At 42.2% G+C, this 21927-nt stretch overlaps 1 protein-coding gene across 4 annotated transcripts in view; it reads left to right on the top strand.

The window, feature by feature from the left end:
- The window catches only part of SIN3A (SIN3 transcription regulator family member A), a 58779-nt gene extending 37760 nt beyond the window's left edge, over positions 1 to 21019 (top strand). For all 4 annotated transcript variants that reach the window (XM_084642153.1, XM_084642154.1, XM_084642152.1 and 1 more), the window contains exons 11-21: positions 2524 to 2734; positions 4452 to 4568; positions 5885 to 6123; positions 9082 to 9265; positions 9821 to 10394; positions 12056 to 12225; positions 14636 to 14809; positions 16103 to 16195; positions 16602 to 16696; positions 17320 to 17527; positions 20004 to 21019. In XM_084642153.1, coding sequence (XP_084498279.1) covers positions 2524 to 2734; positions 4452 to 4568; positions 5885 to 6123; positions 9082 to 9265; positions 9821 to 10394; positions 12056 to 12225; positions 14636 to 14809; positions 16103 to 16195; positions 16602 to 16696; positions 17320 to 17527; positions 20004 to 20234 — 2296 coding nt within the window. In that variant the 3' untranslated portion in view covers positions 20235 to 21019. The remainder of the gene's footprint in view (positions 1 to 2523; positions 2735 to 4451; positions 4569 to 5884; positions 6124 to 9081; positions 9266 to 9820; positions 10395 to 12055; positions 12226 to 14635; positions 14810 to 16102; positions 16196 to 16601; positions 16697 to 17319; positions 17528 to 20003) is intronic.
- The last annotated feature ends 908 nt before the right edge of the window (positions 21020 to 21927 follow it).

The following is a 21927-nucleotide window of genomic DNA, read 5'->3' as shown; positions in this document are numbered from 1 at the left end:
ACTACTCCCTGAGTATGCTTTTCCAACCAGTTGTGCACCCACCTTTTACTAGGTTCATCTAGGCTATGTTTCCCTAGTGTGTTTATGAGGAGGTCATGTGAGACCGTATCAAAAGCTTTACTAAAGTCAAGATATATCACATCTTCTGCTTCCCCCCCTTCCACAAGGCTTGTTAGCCTGTCAAAGAAGGATATTAAGTTTGTCTGACATGATTTGTTCTTGACAAATCCATGTTGACTGTTACTTATTGCCTTCTTTTCTTCTAGGTACTTACAAATTGGTTTTGATTTGCTCCATTATCTTTCTGGGTACAGACATTAAGATGACTGGTCTGTAATTCCTTGTATCGTCCTTATTCCATTTTTTACAGATAGTTACTCTATTTGCCCTTTTTGAGCCCTCTGTGATCTCACCTGTCCTCCATGAGTTCTCAAAAATAATCACTAATGGCTCAGAGATCTCTTCAGCCAGTTCCTTAAGTATTCTAGGATGTATTTCATCAGGCCCTAGTCACTTGAAGACCTCTAACGTGTCTACGTAATTCTAAACTTTTCTTTTCCTATTTTAGCCTCAGATCCTAGCCCATTTATACTGATGTTCATTGTGTTAATTGTCCGAGCACTGCTAACTTTTTTTGTGACAACTAAAATGAAAAAGGCATTTAACACTTCAGCCATTGCTGTGTTTCCTGTGAGTGTGTTTCCCTCCTCATTAAGTTAATGGGCCTGTCCTTGGTCTTCCTTTTGCTTCTAATGCATTTGTAAAATGTTTTCTTGTTACTCTTCATGTCCCTAGCCAGTTTAATCTTGTTTTGTGCCTTGGCCTTTCTAATTTTGTCCCTGTGTACTTGTGGTGTTGTGGGGTTTTTTTATATTCTTCCTTTGTAATTTGACTTAGTTTTCACTTTCTGCATGCTTTGTTTTGAGTTTCAGTATGTTGAAGATCTCCTGGTTAAGCCAGGGTGGTCTCTTCATACATCCATCCTTTCCTATGCACTGGGATAGTTTGCTCTTGTACCCTTATAAGGTCTCTTTAAAAAACTGCCAATTTTCCTGAAGTCCCTGAGACTTGCTTCCCACAGGATCTTACCTACCAATTCTGTGAGTTTTCTAAAGTCTGCCTTTTTGAAGTCCATTGTCATAAACTCTTATTTCATTATCACTTTCACCCAAGCTGCATTCCACCTTCAAATTCTCAGCCAGTTCCTCTCTTTGTTAGACTCAAATCTAGAATAGCCTCTGCTCTAGTCACTTTCTTCACCGTCTATAATAAAAAGTTGTCTCCAGTGCATTCCAAGAACTTGTTGGATAATCTGTGCCCTACTGTATTATTTTCTCAACAAATGGTTGGGTAGTTGAAGTCCCCCATCACTACCAAGTCCTGTTGTTTGGGATAATTTTATTAGTTTAAAAAAAAAAAAAAGCATATCCACCTATTCTTCCTGGTTTGGTGGTCTATCGTGGGCACCTACGATAACTTCACCCTTGTTTTTCTTACCTCTTTTATCCTTACCCAGAGACTTTCAACAGGTTTGCCTCCCATATCTATCTCATCCTCAGTGCAAGTGCATATGTCTTTGATATACAAGGCAACCCCTTCTCTGGTTTTTCCCCTGCTTGTCCTTTCTGAACAAGCTTATCTTTCTATACCAATAGTCCAGTCATGTGAATTATCCCACCAAGTTTCTGTGATGCCAGTTATGTCGTAACTGTGATTATTCACTAGTATTTCTAGTTCTTCCTGTATTGGTTTTAGTTTCTAATAAGATCTTCAGAGAGTAAGATTATTTTTTCACAAGCAGAATCCACTTCAGTTACCAATATCTATGTGCTTACTTATCAGCTGGTATTTTCTAAATCTTCCACCTAATTGTGCAACACCAGCTGAGGCTTTGGTGGTGTGAGGTTCACTCTTCAAGGATGGAATTTTTCTTCAGTGGAGTCCTAGAATCAGTATTCAACTTCTTTACCCCTTTCCAATCAGGAAAGTAATGATCTGTTTTTAAGGCTGAGTCCCTGAATGGCAGATAGGTTAGAAACCAGCCAACTGGCTTTTATATCTAACCTAAATGGTCAGAGATTCAGTTTGAAAATGTTGTCAGAGTGCTCCTGGCAAGTCTTGCCTACTCTGGGAGAAGCTGCAGACCCAGTTCCTCATATGAACCTAGCTTTTGAGATGAGTGAGGATGAGGCAGAACAAAAGTGTTTGATCTCAGACATCATGGCAACAGCCTCCCAGATGTGAAGGCATTTGCCACCAAAAAAAATAGCCTTCAAGATGAATAGAAGCAGGAGCAATCCAAAGAAAAACAGAATGACTTTCTGCACTGGCATCCACTTACCAGGCCTCCTCAAAGTGCAGTTGAGTGGCCAAGAGTCTTCTGTCCCCAGATGTGACTTCCAAGGGCCGTCTTGGACCGTCTCTCTCAAGTGGCAGCTCTGACCCAGTATCTTAGAGCACTGGTATTTGATTTCTAAGTCACTACAGTTTTCAAGGCTTTCTTGTATGTTTCTTTTCCCTTAGGAAATTCCCAGAACTGTTCACTTGGTTTAAAAACTTTCTGGGTTACAAAGAGTCTGTTCACATGGAGACATTTCCAAAAGAACGGGCTACAGAGGGGATTGCCATGGAGATAGACTATGCCTCTTGTAAGAGACTGGGCTCCAGCTACCGAGCCTTGCCCAAGAGTTACCAGCAGCCCAAGTGCACAGGGCGGACTCCGCTATGTAAAGAGGTAAGGCACTCTAGCCAAAGGAATTGCATGCTGGGGGAAGCCCATTTCCAGTCTGCTAGGACTTGAATGGTAGCTGGTAGAAAAGGGCAATAAGGGGAGTTGACTGCATAACTCTAGTATGCTGAAAAGTTGCAAAGTCAAGCACTCAGAAGTTAGGAAATGCTAAAGCTGGCCAGTATAACCTTAATTCGCCCACATGTGCAAATGTATTATGATATAGTCTTCAGTTTCATCATCACATACTATTTTTTCCACAGAACCCCTGCCTCATTCAGTAGTAGTGCTGCTACCAGCTGTGTGAGAGAGTGTGAGAGTGAAAACAGATTCCTCACAAAATTGTGTTTTCTGAGAATTCCATAAAGTTTTCCTTCGTTTCAGTTGTGGTGTGTATGTACACCAGAAAAACTTTATGGGATTCTCAGAATACATAATTTAAAAGAATCTGTCCAGTTTATAGAGACTTCACAGATCAACAACCAGAGTTTCCTTTTCTCCTGGCAGGAGGTGCAGAGTCAGGGGATGTGCACAGTCCTTGCTATGCTCTGTAACGACCTTTTTTTGATCAATGCAGGAATGGTGCTGGCTAGTACTGTTTACCTATCAGCTGAGGAAGGCTAGTGGTTCTGATACGGGTGGGGTAGGGACTTTTACAGGAGGTTATCTAAGTTCCTAGTGGTTTATAGGAGGGATTAAGAGGATTCCCTGGAGAAGAGGGGAACCCCAGAGCACAGCTAAATGTCTTGCCTAGATGGCGGTGAAGATCTTTGCCACCACAAATGTTGCCACAAGATTCCATTTGAGGGGATAGGCAGGGCTTTGCTCATGATGCCATGGAGAAGGAAAGGCAGGATGTAGCTGACCAGTTACCCGCAAATGGAAGTGCTTTTTTGTTGTAGGTGATAAGCATTTAATTGGACTGATGGTAGGCTAGCATAAAATAACATGGTGAAAACCAGCTGCATCATTTGAAAACCTTACTGTAACATGTCTTTAAAGGATGACCTATGTGGTATCCTAACAAACTCTGTCTTGCAGGAGATTAGTGATTCAGCCTCACACACTTCAGGGTCTATGAAAACGGGCCAAAGTTTTCAAACTTGCTTGGCTGAGATTGGTCTCCCAATCTGTATTTTGGCACCTTGCCTCTTTTTTCAGAGGTTCTGAGAAATCCCAGTTCCCACTGCAGTTGGTGGAAGATCAGTTGCTCAGGACCTTTGAGAATGAGGCCAAGGTGCCAGAGTATGGATTTAAGCACCTGACTAGGTTTATATCTATGTTTGAATATAAAGTCCCTACAAAAAGCCATGGGCACCTTAACAATTTATTATACTTACAATAATCCAGTGAGACCACCCAGCATCATTAAACAATCATATTAACAGAACAAATTTAACTCAGCCAGCCAATAAATCCAAAGCAACAGAAATACTACTTTTACCCTTCTTTTTGACTTCCCTAGGAGAAAAACCCCTAGCTTTCCCCACAGACAATGTCAAATCATTGGCTTTTGCAGTATGCTCAAAAGGTCGAGTTTTGGCTATAAGGGGTCCTGTGGTATGTACAGGAGAGAATGTTCACCAAGGAAAAGAGACCATGGATGTAGGGAATCTGAGATTCCTTGTCAGAGGAACATGTGATGATATAAATTTGGATGTCTGCTTCTCTGATGGCTCAGAGAAAAGATCCCTCAGTCTTCTGCTTTTCTCCTGCACCTAAGGTTTTGAATGATACTTGGGTATCCTTCCCTTCCTGGTCTGAGGATTCCACCTTTGTTAGCTCCAAGAAGACACAATACGAAGAACACATCTACAGATGTGAGGATGAGCGTTTTGAGGTAGAAGTTCTTCCAAAATCATTTCTTGGGAAGTCTGGGATTCTATGAACTGCCTAGCTGTATGGTATAATACTGCTTAAATACTGATGCCCAGAATCATTTTTTCTGGGTGACCCATGTCTCACATGGTTATAGGATCATAGAATCATAAAAATGTAGGACTGGAAATAACCTCGAGTCTAGCCCCCTCCACTGAGTTGGACCAGGTAAATCTAAACAATCCCTGACAGAAGTTTGTCCAACCTGTTCTTAAAAACCTTTAATGACAGAGAGTTCACAGTCTTCCTTGGAAGCCTATTCCAGTGCTTAACTACCCTTATAGTTAGAAAGTTTCCTAATATCTAACCTAAATCTCCCTTGCTGCAGATTAAGCCCATTACTACTTGTCCTGCCTTTGGTGGACATGGTTATGCTTCTAATTAAGGACTATTCAGCCTTTGTGAATACAAGGAGCAAAATTCAAGTAACTGCTTCTGATCACCAACCCCTTCCCTTCCAGCCCATTGACTTTATCCTGGTCAGTAGCTTTGGCAGAACTTTCTTCCTCTTCAGTTTAGGTCATTCCAAATAAAACTGTTCAATGACAGGTGCATAATTAATGCTTCCTTTTATTAGCCACCTAGTACATAGGGGCTGAAATAAATCCCTGTGTTAAGTCTGAAAAATGACATTTACAGAGTGTTTAAATGATTGACGCTCCAAGTGGAAATCAGCTCAGCAATTATTTGCCTATGCTAAGATTATGACTTCCTTTTGTAGTAATGCTGTCAATTGTGTACCTCCCACACATGGAAAATCTTATTTCCTAAAGGAAGCATTTTGGTAACCTGTAACTTCTTGTGGAAAGATGCAATACTGTATAGGAAGCAGATGAAATGTAGGTAGATTAGAACAACCAAATGTGGAAATATTAAACCATTTCTCAAGTGCCTCCTGTTTTACATGTAAAGCATTACAAAAGTATTAAGTTCTTGTTTTGCTTCACTTAAATGTTAGGGTAAGTCTACACTTAAAACACGGCAGCTGTTCTGGTGCAACGCATAAGTGAAGAAGCTCCCATGCCAATGGGAGAGCTTCTCCCATCAGCTTCGTTAATCCATCTCCCTGAGACATGATAGCTGTGTCAATGGGAGACGCTCTCCTGTTGACATGACCCTGTCTACACAAGGGACTAGGTTGATGTAATTACATTGCTCACTGTGGATTTTTCAGACCCCTGAGCAACATAGTTACACGAATATAGGTCTATAGTGTAGACCCGACCTTTATTTCCAGCAAGTAATATTGTACTATGGCTAACGCATCTTCCCTTTCAGCTGGATGTTGTCTTGGAGACCAACCTGGCAACAATCAGAGTCTTAGAGGCAATCCAAAAGAAACTCTCCCGCTTGTCTGCTGAGGAGCAAGCCAAATTCCGGCTGGACAACACTCTGGGTGGCACATCGGAGGTGATCCACCGCAAGGCGCTGCAGAGGATATATGCTGACAAAGCAGCCGACATCATAGATGGGCTGAGGAAAAACCCATCTGTTGCAGTTCCTATTGTGCTGAAAAGGTACTTCCCAGGTTTTGGCATTATTACTTGCGTTTGGGTAAAACTCATCGTACACTAGGCACTATCCAAACACACACAGAGGCTCCAGTTCAGGAAAGCATACAGTCTGAGAAATGCAGATTCTTTTTATGTTATAATAAGTTGTTGCGTTTCATATTACCCAGCTACTATTGTGTCCATTAAAGCCAAAACATCACTACCCAAGATATGGCAGTCTTGAGTTCAGAAATCAAGATGGGGTGGGGTTCTGTGTTGTCAGTTTTGAACACAACTGAGTTTGATCCCATTATAAATCCCATCTGTGAAAGTGAACAAGGCTTTGAAGTGCAGAGTGTCTACTGGATTCAGGTTCCGACTCAAAGAATACTACGTTCTACTGCCAGCCTCCTGACCAGAAAAAGGAAGTGAGTGCACAACATTGAGCGGGGCCAGAGACCGCTGTCTTGAATAATAGTTATAACTGGCAATTTCAACTCCCCACATATAAAATGTCAACCTCTGAATAAGGTGAGGAGAAGGAGTTTTTCAATATTTTAAATTATTACTTCTTGTAATTGCTAGTCTGTAGCTACACAAGAGGAGAGGTTATTGACTTAGACCTGAATAACACTTGGATATTGAATCAAGAAATAACCATGGTCAAACCATCAAGGGGTAGCAACCACAATATATAACAGTCCAGCATCCTTGGTAGAAGGGATTATACTAAAAATTGTGATATGAGATTTAGGAAAGTGGAAGCTAAGTCAAAAGTTGGACAGTTTTACGATCTTTAAAGCATAGGTTCCTGATCTGTAGACTGCAGGTCGTCAATGTGGTCTTGAATAGAAAGAGAGGTGGTCGACAGAATCTTCTTATACATCCTCAATCTCTGCTATGAATTGAAGCAAATATCCCATTACTGTATGTTGAAAAAACTAACAAATCCCCCAGCTAGCTGGAATTCTGTGTTGTAGTCACCCTATCTCGAGAAGGACAGCTCATTAATAAAGGGCTCAGAAATGAGCGGGTGGAGGGAAAGATGAGACATGGGAAGACTGTGAGAAGTGATTGATGGTAATGAAACTATTTAGGTTTGAGAGATGGTGGAATCAGAGGGGGTTTTCCAGAGGTATACAAAATATGGTTGCTGCTGCTTTACCTTTTCATATACAAACAAGGGGCTATTCAGTGAAAATGAAAGGCAGGAAATGTAAAACTGATGAAAGGACGTATTCTTCTCGAGTACCATCTGTGTGGGACTTTTTCCTCTTGTGTCTTAGACCCTTAGTGCAGGACTTTCTGAACTTCCCTAGCTCTTCCTTTTTTTACCCTTGAGGGCAGCAGTGATAGAGTAGAGTAAGAGCCAACCCCTCTAGTGGTCACCACGTGTCACTCCTGAGTTTAAGTGCTGTCTTCCACCCAGTTCCTTGTTGAGCAGGGTCAGTAAGCTGGACAGGTGAGCTGTAAAGAGAAAGTGGAAATTGCATATTCAAAGAATGTGTGGAATGTGCCCCTACTAAACTGGCTGAAGGGGATATTCCATAAATGAATGGAAACTAACCTTTGTGTTCTTTATAGTTCTCTGTCCTCCTGGCTGGTTCTGGATTTACATAGCAAGAGGCTACAACAGCGTTTTGATGGAACTGTGTCATCATACATTTCCGCTTTCCAGATACATCTCTAACGATGTAGAACAAAGGATAATTAGAAATAAAAGTAATTCCCTTTAGCATTGTAGTTGTGGATTGTCAGATCTTTATTATGGTGGCTCCCTAATGCCCCAGTCAGAATTGGTGCCCCTTTGTACAAATGCAGAAAGAGAACTCCTGTCCGGAAGGACTTGCTTTTCTGTTGCATCATGTTGAGGACTCCTGCAGTCTCCAGCAGGTTCTCTACTGAGGCAGAACATAATGTGAGAACTAGACATACAGAAAGAAGAGATGAAAGGAGAGGGGTAAGACTGTGAGGAAGTGGTCTTAGACACCAGGGTATGGACATGATATAAAAACTAGATTAGAGGAGGGATACAGTTTTGAGAAGGGACTTGCCAAGTAAGAGGTACTTCTGGGATCTGTGTGCTTCTAGACTCCTGGAATGTTCAGCAGTTATACCTCTGCAAAGTTCCCATGTCTCATAAAAAGTATCTAGGCTGCCTAGATGTAAATTGTGATTTCTTAATCCCCTGTGAAGAGAGAGCTGGCTTTTCCATTATGTCAAGATGTGAGAGGTGGAAGGATGTGTGTTTCCCAACTTGTGTATGTTTTTCCTTTAAATGTGATCAAGTTGGTTACAGTGCACTCTTTTTGTGAAGTGACAGAATTGACTTCTTTCTTCTAGGCTAGGTATAGGATGGCTGAGAGGTTCAGAGTTTTGTATATGCCTGTGTTGCATGGGGTGAAAAGAATATCTAGTTACAGGACCATAACAAATATCAGAGAATTTTGAGAGCTCAGAAATTTCTGGCAAGTGGTTAAATCCATGTATTAAATAAATTATGGGATGTCACAGATACCAGGGATTCTTTGGGCCAGCTGTTTACAACAGCTGAGATTTTTGTTGTTTGTAACTCCTCACAAAGCAGAATTCTGGGAAATTGAGTGAAACCAGAACCAGTCCTGGGACTCAGTAGGAGCTATACAGGAGGAAAAAAAAGTTTGGTTTATGTTCTGTTGAATGCCCTCATCAGCCCAGTTAGTGGGGTCTACTCTTGCATTTGTGGCCTATTTAACCTTCTGTAAAATAACATAGTTGCAAAACCAGTCTAAAGATTCATGGCCATTTCTGGAGAATTTTGCTATGTACGTTGAACCTCATTTGAACTCCTGCTGAAAGTTTCTTTTGTTTCAGTGGACGATGGGCACTGAGCAGAAGCCTTACTGCCTCCAGCTTGTCTGGTCTAGGTTTTTATCCTATACCCATCAATGTGGTATCTTAGCACCTCTTAGCTCCTGTTTTGTTTTTTGTTGCTTTTTTAAGGCTAAAGATGAAAGAGGAAGAGTGGCGAGAAGCCCAAAGAGGATTCAACAAGGTCTGGAGGGAGCAGAATGAGAAATATTACCTGAAATCCCTGGATCACCAGGGCATCAACTTCAAACAGAATGACACCAAGGTCCTGAGGTCAAAGAGCCTCCTCAATGAGATTGAGAGCATTTATGATGAGGTAAGGTGGTCACTGATAGTGTTGTTTTATCAGTTATCTGGGCTTTGAGCATGTGCTCTCACCTCCTCCTTACCCTGGCCCCTCCTTGTTTGCTGGGGTATATTAATAATGCAGCATTTGTATCAATGTAGGCCAGTCACGGCCACCAGTTTCAGGGGGAAGGAGAGAATGCACGCTGCTTGCCTGGTCATGGTAGTTAGTGGTGGCTGCTGCTACAGAGTGACTGAGTTAGCACTTGAGGGAACTTACCTTTTTGGCAACAGAGATCCTGCTATGGTAAGAGCCACAGGTTCAGGAAGGGAAGAGATATGACAGAAGGAGATTTGGAGTGTGTGCGTGTGTGCATGTATGTAATATGTGTAGGCCGTTGACACCAGAACTTGTGGTGTTATGATGGATAGTGTGAACTCTGGTCCTGCCCCCATAGGGCTTGGGGTTGTAATGAGAGAGGAAATCCAGTTCACTGCCAGTGCTTTGTACAAGGGTCTTGAAGACGTGGTAAGTTGCATATGTGAGACTCACCCTTGCTCTGTCTATTTGCTCTTCCTCCCTCAGAGGCAAGAGCAGGCATCAGAAGATAATGCTGGAGTACCCATAGGCCCACACCTGTCACTAGCCTATGAGGACAAGCAAATCCTGGAGGATGCTGCTTCTCTTATCATCCACCACGTGAAACGGCAGACAGGAATTCAGAAAGAGGACAAGTACAAAATCAAGCAGATCATGTACCACTTCATTCCGGACCTGCTGTTTGCTCAGCGGGGCGAGCTCTCAGATGTGGAGGAGGAAGAAGAGGAGGAAATGGATGTGGATGAAGCCACTGGGACTGCGAAAAAGCACAATGGAGTTGGGGGCAGCCCCCCGAAAGCCAAGCTGCTGTTCAGCAACACAACGGCCCAGAAACTACGGGGCGTGGACGAAGTGTACAACCTCTTCTATGTCAACAACAACTGGTACATCTTCATGCGGCTTCACCAGATCCTGTGCTTGCGGCTGTTGAGGATTTGCACCCAGGCCGAGCGGCAAATCGAAGAGGAGAACCGGGAAAGGGAGTGGGAGCGGGAAGTGCTAGGCATAAAACGAGACAAGAGTGACAGCCCAGCAATTCAGCTGCGACTGAAAGAGCCCAGTGAGTGTTCTCTTAGTGGGGGGGGGCAGTTGTGATAGGTGCTTTAATTTGCAGTGTGTGGATCTGGTACTTGATCTGTTTCCTGGTGTCTTGAGGAATCTGTGTTCCTCCCCCCTCACCTGCCTTTAGGTATTGTCTCAGTACCTGCATTTTGGTAGTTTCCAAAATGTGAAATATAAGGATGCTGGTGGGCACTAAATATAGCACAGCATGTTATCAAGGAGGAGATCTCTAGACCTGACCCTGGGACTGGAAGCATCGTAGTTCATGGGGCTGTGGGTAAGAGGCGTGGTATTTTGTATTGCTTTAACACTCCTTGCCAGCTGAATTTCTTAATTTTGAATTGCGCTGTTTTTCTACCTCATGGATTTACAAGTTGGATAAAAATCTCCTCTGGCCTCAAGCTTGTTATAAAATATCTCAATGGAGGAGTCAGCCCCTGGCAATTGACAAAGCAGTCAGTTTTGGCTCTGGTATTAACAAGTGTGTGTCCTTTTAAACTGGTGTTCAAATGATTTACCGACTAAAGAAAGCAGAGATGGGCAAACCTAAGTAAGTATAGGCAGTCATATGTAGACCAGTAAAAAGCCTCTTTGAGCTTCCATTTGCTGTTGTAATGTTAGTGTAATCAGAGTGGTCTCAGGAAATATATGTATTTAGAATTCTCCAAGGATGGTTTCCTTAGTGGTGATAATGCTACAGTACTAAACTGCCTATGACTGTCTATTTCCTGCCAGCTAAAACCAGAGTAAAGTACCTAATTTGGATTAAAGCAAGGGAGGAGGTGTGGACAGTCTTTGTTGGCCTTGAGGGATGCAGAGCCTATAACAATTAAAAACAAACAGAAAACAATTGTTCCTTAACCAGTATTTTCAAAAACTTTATTTTCATCTTCCTTTGATACCTATACCACAGTGATGAGTGTTAGTTCAAAACTGGGTGTACCCTGAATTGCTTTTTTCGTTTTCCTCCCATTTTTGCTGTGTTTCTGTTACAGCACACAAAACCTTTTAGAAGCTACATTGGCACATTCAGCTTGGAAAGGCAGTAACTGTCCATGTAGCTTGCTGGATAAGGTATTGTAGAAACAGACGACCTGGGTTCTAGTCCGAGATCTTCTACTTAGTTACTATGTGACCTCGGGCAAGTTGCTTCCCCCAACCCCCTTGGTTTCTGTTTTACATTCTTCAAGGCAGGGACTCGTTGGTTATGTGTCTGAATGGTGCCAAGCACAGAGGGGTCCCAGATATAGTTTGTGACCTCTGGGTGCAACTGAAATACAAGTTGTTAATAATGTGTAATGTGTATATTTCATAAGAGCCTTAGTACGTGTCTGCATTCATGTCTTTTTGGTGAGGTCTCCGCCTTAATAGTATGCATAATGTTTTAGTAGCAAGAACCTCCTTTAGTTCTGAGAATTTTACCTCTGCCTTCCTCCATGAGGTCTCTGACGGGTTACAAACCTGGCATTAATTTGAAAAGCTCTAATTTAAAGTCTTACAATGTTGTCCTTCATTTTATAGACCATTCTGGTAATTCATCAGTTTGTCTGAGACCTTCAACATGTGGCCCTTTTGCTCCCAGAACTCATAGCAGGCCTGTAGGAACTGCCTTTGAGGGGTGTTACAATGTAGTTCATGCTGCACCTTTTCTTTCTCTAGTGGATATTGATGTGGAGGATTACTACCCAGCTTTCCTGGACATGGTGCGGAACCTGCTAGATGGCAACATGGATTCATCCCAGTATGAGGACTCCCTGCGTGAGATGTTCACCATTCATGCCTACATCGCCTTTACCATGGACAAGCTGATCCAGAGCATTGTTAGACAGGTGACTTATAGCATACTGCCAGGGGAAGGGAAGGGTGGTGTCCAGGTGATAAAAAGGAAGTAGCTGATGCTTTCCCACAAAAGAGCACTCCCCAAGGTTTAAAGGAAGCTTGGTAATATTGAAATGTATTTGTGTGATGTATTTCAGAGTGGAGGAGAGAACAGCAGGGGTTTCCTCCTGTGTCTCTAACATATTTCTGGAGATGGGGCAGGATAAGTGTTAGTGTATTTAAGTGATGAGGTTCAACAAGGTGTGTACGGATATTTAGGTTACCCAGCTACCTTGTGGTACTTTGTCTCCCCTCTTCAGCTTCTTCAAAGGTACGTGTATCTGGCATAACAACAGTTCCCCAAGTAATGTTGCTTTAACAAAGAAGTTGCTAGATTAAGTGTGCTTAACAATATTTAAAATGCCAGTTTTTGAAGATTTGTAAACCTTCTATAGAAAGCAAAAAGATTGACTATTCAAATAGATAGAGTTTTGTTTAAAATACACGTCTGTCTTGAGGGCAGGAATAACATGAGCCCAGAGGACTTTTTTCAGACTGTAGTATGTGCCTGAAATCATAAGAACATAAGAGCGGCCATACTGGGTCAGACCAAAGGTCCATCTATCCCAGTATCCTGTCTTCTGACAGTGGCCAATGCCAGGTGCTTCAGAGGGAATGAACACAACCAGGTAATCATCAATTGATCCAATAATCAGGGGGATTATAGTAAAGCTCCTCATTCAGAAAGATAGTGCTGCTACCACTGTGTTGTAATAAGTGGTCCACCTAATGTGTGACTGTAATACACTCCTCAGGTAGGTAGGTTCAAGCCTCATTCTTAAGGCAAGTTTCAGAGTGGTAACCCTGTTAGTCTGTATCAGTAAAAAAGAGGAGTCCTTGTGGCACCTTAGAGACTAACAAATTTATTTGGGCATAAACTTTCGTGGGCTATAACCCACTTCATCAGATGCATGGAGTAGAAAATACAGTAAGCAGGTATAAATATACAACACATGCAAAGGTAGGAGTTGCCTTACCAAGTGCAGACTGTCCTCAGCTATTCAAAAGGTGCCTCGTATCAGATGGGACCACATTTGAAGTGTTCTCTTGCTATAAGAAAACCTGAAGCATTTGTAAACACAAGAACCAAAACTGTAAGGACTCTTGGTAAAGGTTCTGTATTTCTTTTGAATAACAATTTCCTTCTGGATTGCGCACACACTGGCTGGCTCTTGAACCTGGTATATTTGTTGATTTCAGCTGCTAGTTGTCACTTTAACTCTGTAAGCCCAAGTGTGAGCCCTCACATGCTGGCTACCTTGATGATCCCATTTCTTTGGAGAATTGTTAAGCACAAATTAGAGTATAAAGGTAGGGCTAAAAATAAGTTCTTAATTTCAGTTTTGACAGGAAATTGGCAGCCAACCGGCTCTTTATTTAAATTTGGGGAAATAATTAAGGATTAGAGTTTGATTTAATTATTTTTAATTTCCCCTCCACAAACAACCAACCAATCAACCTTTGAATTTGGTGTCGATTTCATGGCAAGAGAACTGCCTAACAAGCCCTTCCCACGTACCTCGATGGTCTAAATCTTTGCCAGCTGTCATACATTTCCTTCATAATGCTTACTTAAAGGTTATTTATCTGTAGTTACTTTGTATGTGTAACTGTACTTTGCCAGCATCATTATTTATTTTAAAGGACATGATGTTTTCCAATGGATGTAGTTGTAATTCACAATAGAAGAGGCTACTATGTTCGTAACCTAAATAATTATTTTTTTTAGTTTTAATACTTAGATGGCTAGAATTTTTTTTGCTGCGGTTTGACCAGACAAAGGTTTGAAGCAGGAATTTTTAAGGGTATGTTAATTTCTAATCTGCATTGATGGACATATTCTTTAGCTGATTATGAGACTTGCATAGTGGAGAAGAACTGGAAATCTGACCAATTCTGCCACAGCGTATATGTATGCAGGGGAGATAAAATGGTTTCCCTCTTATCAATTATAGTTTTCGACATAAGTGTTTGCATAAAACTAACAAATCCCCCAGCTAGCTGGAATTCTGTGTTGTGATCACCGTATCTCGAGAAGGACATCTCTGTAATAAAGGGCTCAGAAACTCTGAGTATAGAAGTGCAGGCAGATGGTGAAGGCTCAGCCTTGCTTGTTTTGATTAATGTCAAACTCTGCTTGATGCCACATGGAGAAGTTTATTTTGGAGATTTTCTTAGCGTTCTGTTTTGTCTACTGCCTGACTACAGAAGGCAGGTTGTCCATTCTGCACACTAGTGCAAAGCCCTCCGACTGTCTTGGGTTGGGGAAAGGGAGCTACTGCAGTATACAGTGCACCAAGTCCAGAGGCATTTAAAACCCTCTTCACTAACTCCTCTTCTCCGTGTCCTTCCTGCTCCCAGCTTCAGCACATAGTGAGCGATGAGATCTGTGTGCAGGTGACAGACCTTTACCTGTCAGAGAATAACAATGGAGCTACCGGAGGCCTGCTGTCTTCACAATCATCTCGGACCCTTGTGGAGGCCACGTACCAGCGCAAAGCCGAGCAGCTCATGTCGGACGAGAACTGTTTCAAGGTAAAAACCATACTGCTGACACTTGGAGGAGTACTCTGGATGAGCTTGCTGAGAGAGGAGGGGAAGTATGAAGGCTCGCTGAGAAAGGAGAATGGGCTCAGCTTTTCATTTTACGTAACTATCCAAATATCCCAAGGACCTCTGGACACCTGTGTGCTCCACAGCTCTCATAGAGCTTGACAGGTAGATCTGATTGTGCATTCTAGCCTGGAGCTGCTGGGTACCTGCTCTGTGACTGTCAGTTTTAATATAGCCCTTGGCGGGGCTTGCATAAACCCAGACAGGAACTGTAGAATGTACAGAAAAAACAGATAAATATTTCTATAAAGAGTTCCTCGGAAATGGGGCATTTGCAAGGAAGATGGAAAAATTCATATCCTGAAGTAAAGCTAGGATTTCCCTGTATTTCTCAGTATCCCAAAACCAGAGTAATACTGTATTGATTGATTGCTGTCACTAGGTTTTTAATCTCTCTCTCCCTCCTCTGGTGTGGGTCACTGGAGCTGTCCACCTTTTTTCCATCTCATCCATTGTAGACTGTAATGGTCTCTTACTAATATTTGCTACCTATGCGTTAAATAAACTTGACTCACAGTTAAAATCAAATCCATACTTCTCGTCACTGTGAAATCAGAAGTGGCCGGGCCCATCTTTAACTAGTGAAATTCATTGATAATGGCGTTGATATTTATAGGGTGTCTCTGTGTTTCCACGGTATGCATCCGATGAAGTGAGCTGTAGCTCATGAAAGCTCATGCTCAAATAAATTGGTTAGTCTCTAAGGTGCCCCAAGTACTCCTTTTCTTTTTGTGAATACAGACTAACACGGCTGTTACTCTGAAACCTGTGTTCCCACTGAGAGTCTCAAAATAAACAGGGAAGCAAAGAACTGAAACTGCACAAATTGATCAGAAAACAGCATGCTGCTAAAAGGGGTCCAGCTTCTTGCTTTGCCTTTAGAAACATCCCAATTTTGAGTAAACTTTGTGGGTAACAGAGATTTTGTCTGATTGTTAATAAAATACTAACTGTTCACTACAGCAGTTCATGCTTTTCTCTTCCAACTCTCTTTAAGCATATCATGGTTCTCTGTCCAGGAATTCTCTTCTGCCGATATACGTAGAATAATTTCTTTAACCTTATTCCTTCTACCCTCTGTTAGATTAGCTCCTTAGTGATTTAGAACTTCCCACTCATTGTCAAAACTCCTTCCGTGTTCTTTTCCCTGGTGGAAAGGGATTCATTTTTCTGAATAATTTGTTATGAAGTCCCCTTCCACATTCTGTTTTGTAGCTGATGTTCATTCAGAGCAGAGGCCAGGTCCAATTAACCATCGAGCTGCTGGACACCGAAGAGGAGAACTCAGATGACCCTGTAGAGGCAGAGGTAAGAGCAGATTGTCCTCGGAGTTCAGCTGCAGCTATTAAGCTTGTAAAGTTTAAACAGGGGTATACTGGTTAAAGATGGCAGAGCTGTCAGTGTTTCAGATGCTATAGTTTATGACCTGCTTCTAGTTCTACAGGACACATTCATTATGTGACACAGTGCACTCAGTGAATTGAGTTGAACAGTCCTCGTTGGCATCTCTTTCATTAACAATTTAAAAAACCAGACAGTACAGGTGCATGTCCGTCCATGGGGGGAGAGTGAGTGGGACCTGTGTGAAATATATGGAGTCTCCAAAGATTGCTTTTCTTTCATCCACTTCCAACCTAACCCCTTCAGAGTTGGGTTTGAGTTGTTTGATTTGGCAGATGTTGGTTAACTCCTTGTGTTCTGTGCCCAATTTCAGCGTTGGTCAGACTACGTAGAGCGGTATGTCAACTCTGATTCTACTTCTCCTGAACTTCGGGAACACCTGGCCCAAAAGCCGGTCTTCCTACCAAGGTGAGTGAACAAGCTGTGGCTGTGAAAAGTGACACACAGACCACAAGTACCCATGTCAGCAGGGGGAGAAAATCTTACTAGATCACAGTGTTGGCTATTGCAGTCTCTTGTTTGTTTTTAGTACTCTGCCACTTTAGAAGACATTAACCTGGGAGTAGCATATAAAGACACTGTGCTGCTGTTTATTCCAAGAGCCCACCCTGGGCTCCTGCTCTCCAGTGACTGAGAGAGGGCATAGTCCACAGGCAGCAGGGAGGTCAGAGGTTTGGGGAGTCACCAGCCCCCCCCCCCCCTTTTTTTTTTTTTTTTTTTTTTTTTTTTGGCAATCCTGCCTTGGCTTACAATAGCCCTCTAGCTGAGTGCAGCAGGTGCTGAGTCAGTGCTTTTCATTAGCAGGGAGTTGGTTGCAAAATAGCTTTGAAAGGCCCTCACTCTCTGTAAACAGCTGAGATCAGTGGGTTGGCTTTTTGGTAGGCACATGAGCCTAAACGACTTTAATTTGTGACCATTCCGCTCTGAGCAATACTTTGGGTTCTGAAGGGCTGGCCTGGAGCCACCAGATATGTCCAGCCTAGTGGACAGAGGATGAGCACTAATCCCAGCAGGGATTCTCTGGTTTACAGGAACTTGAGGCGGATCCGTAAGTGTCAGCGTGGTCGGGAGCAGCAGGAGAAGGAAGGGAAGGAGGGAAACAGTAAGAAGTCCATGGAGAATGTGGAGAGCTTGGACAAGCTGGAGTGTAAATTCAAACTGAACTCCTATAAGATGGTGTACGTGATCAAATCGGAAGATTACATGTACAGGAGGACCGCTCTGCTGCGAGCTCAGCAGGTAGGAGTTGAGTGAAAGGAATGGGATGAGCAGCTGGTGTTTCCCTGAACCTCTTGCTCCCAAAGGGCATCTGGGGAGAGTCAGATAAAGTTTCCGGGGTGGGGTTGTTCTCCTATAACGTTTAGTCATCTTTATATTGCTTTGAGGACTGGACACAACATGGTTTAGTCCACTGGACGCTGTAAACTTCCTCTGAATGTTCCTGAGATGTAACCCTTCCTTTCCTACCCCTCCATTTCCCAAACTCTCCTGTTTAGAGTAGGCAGCTGTTAGCATCCTTTTACTCATAGGTTTCTTGCCTAGGGGGACCTCACATTGGTTGCTATCCCCCTTGTTAGGGTGGGCCTAAAAAGGGGGATAGCAAAGAACTAAAATGCTGAAAAACTGACATAGCCCTCCAAGCTCATCTCATCAAGGAGCTGTGCCTTGTCCCTGCAGTCACTGAGAGTGGGAGTCTAGGGTTGCTCCCAGGCAGCGGAGCACTGCAAATGAATATACCAGCTGCTTGAAAGTGCTGGGTTTGTGACAAGGATAGCTGCAGTGATGTCATAATACAGAAAGGTCCAGGATGGATAAAAATTGGAAGGCTGGTTTGTTTGTTTGGTTTTTTTTTAATTAAATATAATCCTTTTAAAAAATGTTTGTTACTTACAAGTTTTTCTTCTTAAAAATGAGCCCGTTTAAAATGAAATCAGAATTTAATACAATATATGTTGAGGCCTAAACTTAGAAGATTATAATAAGACATTTAAATAACAAATAAATATGCTGAATCCAGAACCCACTATTTAAAAAAAAAATAAAAATAAAGCCTTTGAATTAAAGGCTTCTTTTCTAATATAAAGAAAGAGCCAGGGAAAGCATCTAACTTTTGAGGTCAAGCTTCAAAAATATAGCACAGTTAGTGAGCCTAGGTAATTTAGGAGATTGTCTTCTTTTCAAGAGACATAGGTGAGACTAGAAATTTAAGCCCCCGTTACTTTCAGTTAGGCATATTTGAAAATTTTCCCAAACCAACCTGAAATAATCAGTTTAATTCACTGACTACAGTTAATCCCTCTGTTTAATAAATTTAATTGTCAACGTGAAACATCTTTTGATAAGAAAAGTTTGTGCCTAAAACATTTAAGGTTGTCTTGTCTAATACAAATACATTTTATATACTGGTTTATTTGTTTGTTTACATTCCAGTTACCATTCTAATGCAGATTGACACATAACATGAGCAAAAAGTTAATTATCTAGTAAATAAGTAATATATGATTCACCATTTTCTAACATACTAAAAGTGTTCAGTTAATAAGAATATGAAAATGTTAAGCTATATAAATTGCTTAAATTTAGAGTTATGGTGTACACTTCTAGGTAGCAAACAGATGTACCAAATCTACTGTAAAGCGTCTGTTTAGTTGTAAGTCAAGGTGTTTTAATGGTTATATCAACCAGAGTGCATCTTTTTTTAGAAAATAGCTGAAATACAAATGGAAAAGTGGATTTAAATCCGTCCGCCTTGGAAACGTCACAATGCGTATTTTCCTAGGACTCGGACGTTCTGGTTCTAGCAGAATAGCACAGCTATGGGAATATGTATAGTAGCTACTGGGACTGACCACAGTAATTAAGTCAGTGTTAAACTTCAACTAACCCTTTATTAAATTACTCATAACTTTACTCAGATTCCTTTTTGGCTTGAAATTTCTTAGGCTCTGTTTCAGTCTAAAAATAACTTTATTTTAGTGGGGGTGCCGTGTGCATGCGCTGTGAGAAGTTGGGAACAAATATATCTGTCTCAGCACCCCCCTCTTCTCTTCCAGCTGGAATTCTTGCACACACGTGAAAATGTTTCTGTATTGTTTTTTATAAACACCTGCCTTGAAGACTGAACGCAGTCTTGCATCACCTGACACTGCCATTAATGGGGGAAATGATATGAGAAGCTTAGCGTTATTGCAGCGTTAGGGTTATAATCAAGCAGTCAAGTCAGGAACTTCTGGACGTTACTTCTTTTGAGGATTTAATTCTGCTCTGGTGCACATGTATTTTTTATGTGTGTCTGTTTTGATCATGAACACAGTGTTGAATCCATTCCATAAAATATACAGGATATACACTGTGGCAGAGTTAACATTATAGTTCAGAGTTCAACAAACATTTGATGACTTTTGAATTTTATGACTTCTGAGCACTTGATTTCACAGACTTAATTTTCATTGACACTAGGCTTTTGAGGATTTCCAGCTGGGCAATAAGAGTGTCTGCGTCTGCTTGTTCATACACTGCCTCCAATTTACTGACACTTTCCTTTGATTCGTCAGCGAGGGCCAGTGTTTATATTGCCTGTTCCCCAGTAGAGCTAAATCTGTCGGCCTAGGGAAGTGGGTGTGTTTTCTCTTTTTAAGTGTTTCGTCATCTTGAATGTTGGGGGCTGTAGCCTTTTATTTTATTTTTTTTTTTTTTGTTTCTCCCGTTTCTGTAGTCCCATGAAAGAGTGAGCAAGCGGCTGCACCAGCGGTTCCAAGCCTGGGTGGACAAATGGACCAAGGAGCATGTGACCCGTGAAATGGCAGCTGAGACAAACAAGTGGCTAATGGGAGAAGGGTTGGAGGGTTTGGTGCCCTGTACCACCACCTGTGATACAGAGACCCTGCACTTTGTGAGCATTAACAAGTACCGTGTCAAATACGGCACAATATTCAAGACACCGTAAAGTCCCTGAGTGAGGGAAGATCACGTGGGGTGTGTGTGTGTGTGCGTATCAAGGAAACGAGGAAGATGCCTTTCTCCCCTCACTGTGTATCTCCGTAACATGGCCAGTTGACTAGTGTGCAGCTGGTACAGCCTGTGACCAGCGGGATTCGGTTTAGGAATACGGATCTCTACGAACCTAAGCTGGAACTGTTGCCAACAGGCCTCTGACTTCAGCGTGCACTGTGGAGGGAAGGACCCTTTTCGGAACTGAGTGATCCTAGAGAAATGCAGCTAGCTCATACGCACCAGCAGGTTTGAGACTAACTCCTCGATGGCCTGAGCTACAAGGGACGAGAACTGGATGTTGCATACATCCTCACCGGAGTGATGCATTTCAAGTTACATGCTCAGATATGTCGTGAAACCCAGAGGTGCCTATCACAACTGGATTCTCCTCTGTTAGGCTGCTGTAGGTTTGCCAGGATCTTCACATGGGGTCACCCAGCTCTGCAGTCCGGGTGTCGAGAACACCATCTCCTGGATCTGACCCTCGACTTCCCTCCTTCACCCTGCTGGACTCCTGTTTCAACCAGTTCAGATTGGTCTGTCCTTTCTAGTGCCAGTGGGACTGTTTTGTACCTGCTTGTTTACTAGTCTCTCCTAGTGCCATGCACCAGCTTTTCACACACATACGCACACACAGCAGAAACAACACAATTTTAACATGTTCCCCTTCCTTTTTTGTAAATAAATGTACATATTGTCAATTTTTTTTTGTTTTTTTATTAAAGGAAGTATGCTTGATGTGCTAGCATAACTGTACCAGCTTCTTGTGTACCATAGTACCAGGTGGCTTGAGAGTTAGTACCTACAAACAGACCTATGGAGACATTTATTACACTTTTTACCAAAGGGAGTTATCATTGTAGTGCTTTTGTGTGGAAACTTTTCTCTCCTTTCTTTTGTAAATAAAAGTACATCTTGGTTCTTATTGAGGAAGACACTCGCTCACCCACGGCCCTGTTCCTGCTCTGAAAGGCACCATGCAGCATGCAGTTTGCAGTGGGGAGAGGGGACATTTGACCATTTTATTATTGGCTTCACAATCTGAGGGGAGAAGGCAGAGGCAATGTGTGTGTTTTGTGGTGAACATGATCATGTTCTAAGCAGCCTGTTATGATATATAAATATATATTGTATAATTTTTAACTTTTAAATTTTTTTTTTTGGTGGGTAATTTTTATCCACCTGGTCTTCCAGCTCAGAGAACCTTCGCTTTTGGGAAGTGTTGCTGAGCTACCTAGCTGGGGTTGATTGTGCTTATGTATTTTCCCTCTCAGTATTGGAGAAAACATCCTAAGTACCAAACCAGTATTTGATTAGAGCTGCTTTGTGTCTCTGTGTATGTGTGTGTGTGTCGGTCGGTGTGTGAGAGAGAAAGGCAAGGCTGGTAGGCTGTGTGACGCATTTCACGAGTGAAATCCACAAATGGGATATATATTTTTTTAAGCATAGAAGTTTAGTGCTGGCAGATATTTAAGCATTGGAAGATTTTGGTTTTCGGACAAGTTGGCCTGGACTTCGTAAGCCACGACAGACCCAACTGCACTGTCTCTCCTCCTCAAAGGAGGCATCTTTTCCTTGCACAAAACAATGCTGCCAGTTGTGCCCGAACAGCTTCCTTCGTCCCAGCTGGAGAGCTGTGAATGCAG

This window comes from Lepidochelys olivacea, assembly GCF_965140295.1.
Source record: "Lepidochelys olivacea isolate rLepOli2 genome assembly, chromosome: 10".
NCBI lineage: Eukaryota > Metazoa > Chordata > Testudines > Cheloniidae > Lepidochelys > Lepidochelys olivacea.
Note: the sequence above shows the minus strand (reverse complement) of the source record. Positions and strands in the feature narration are given on the sequence as shown.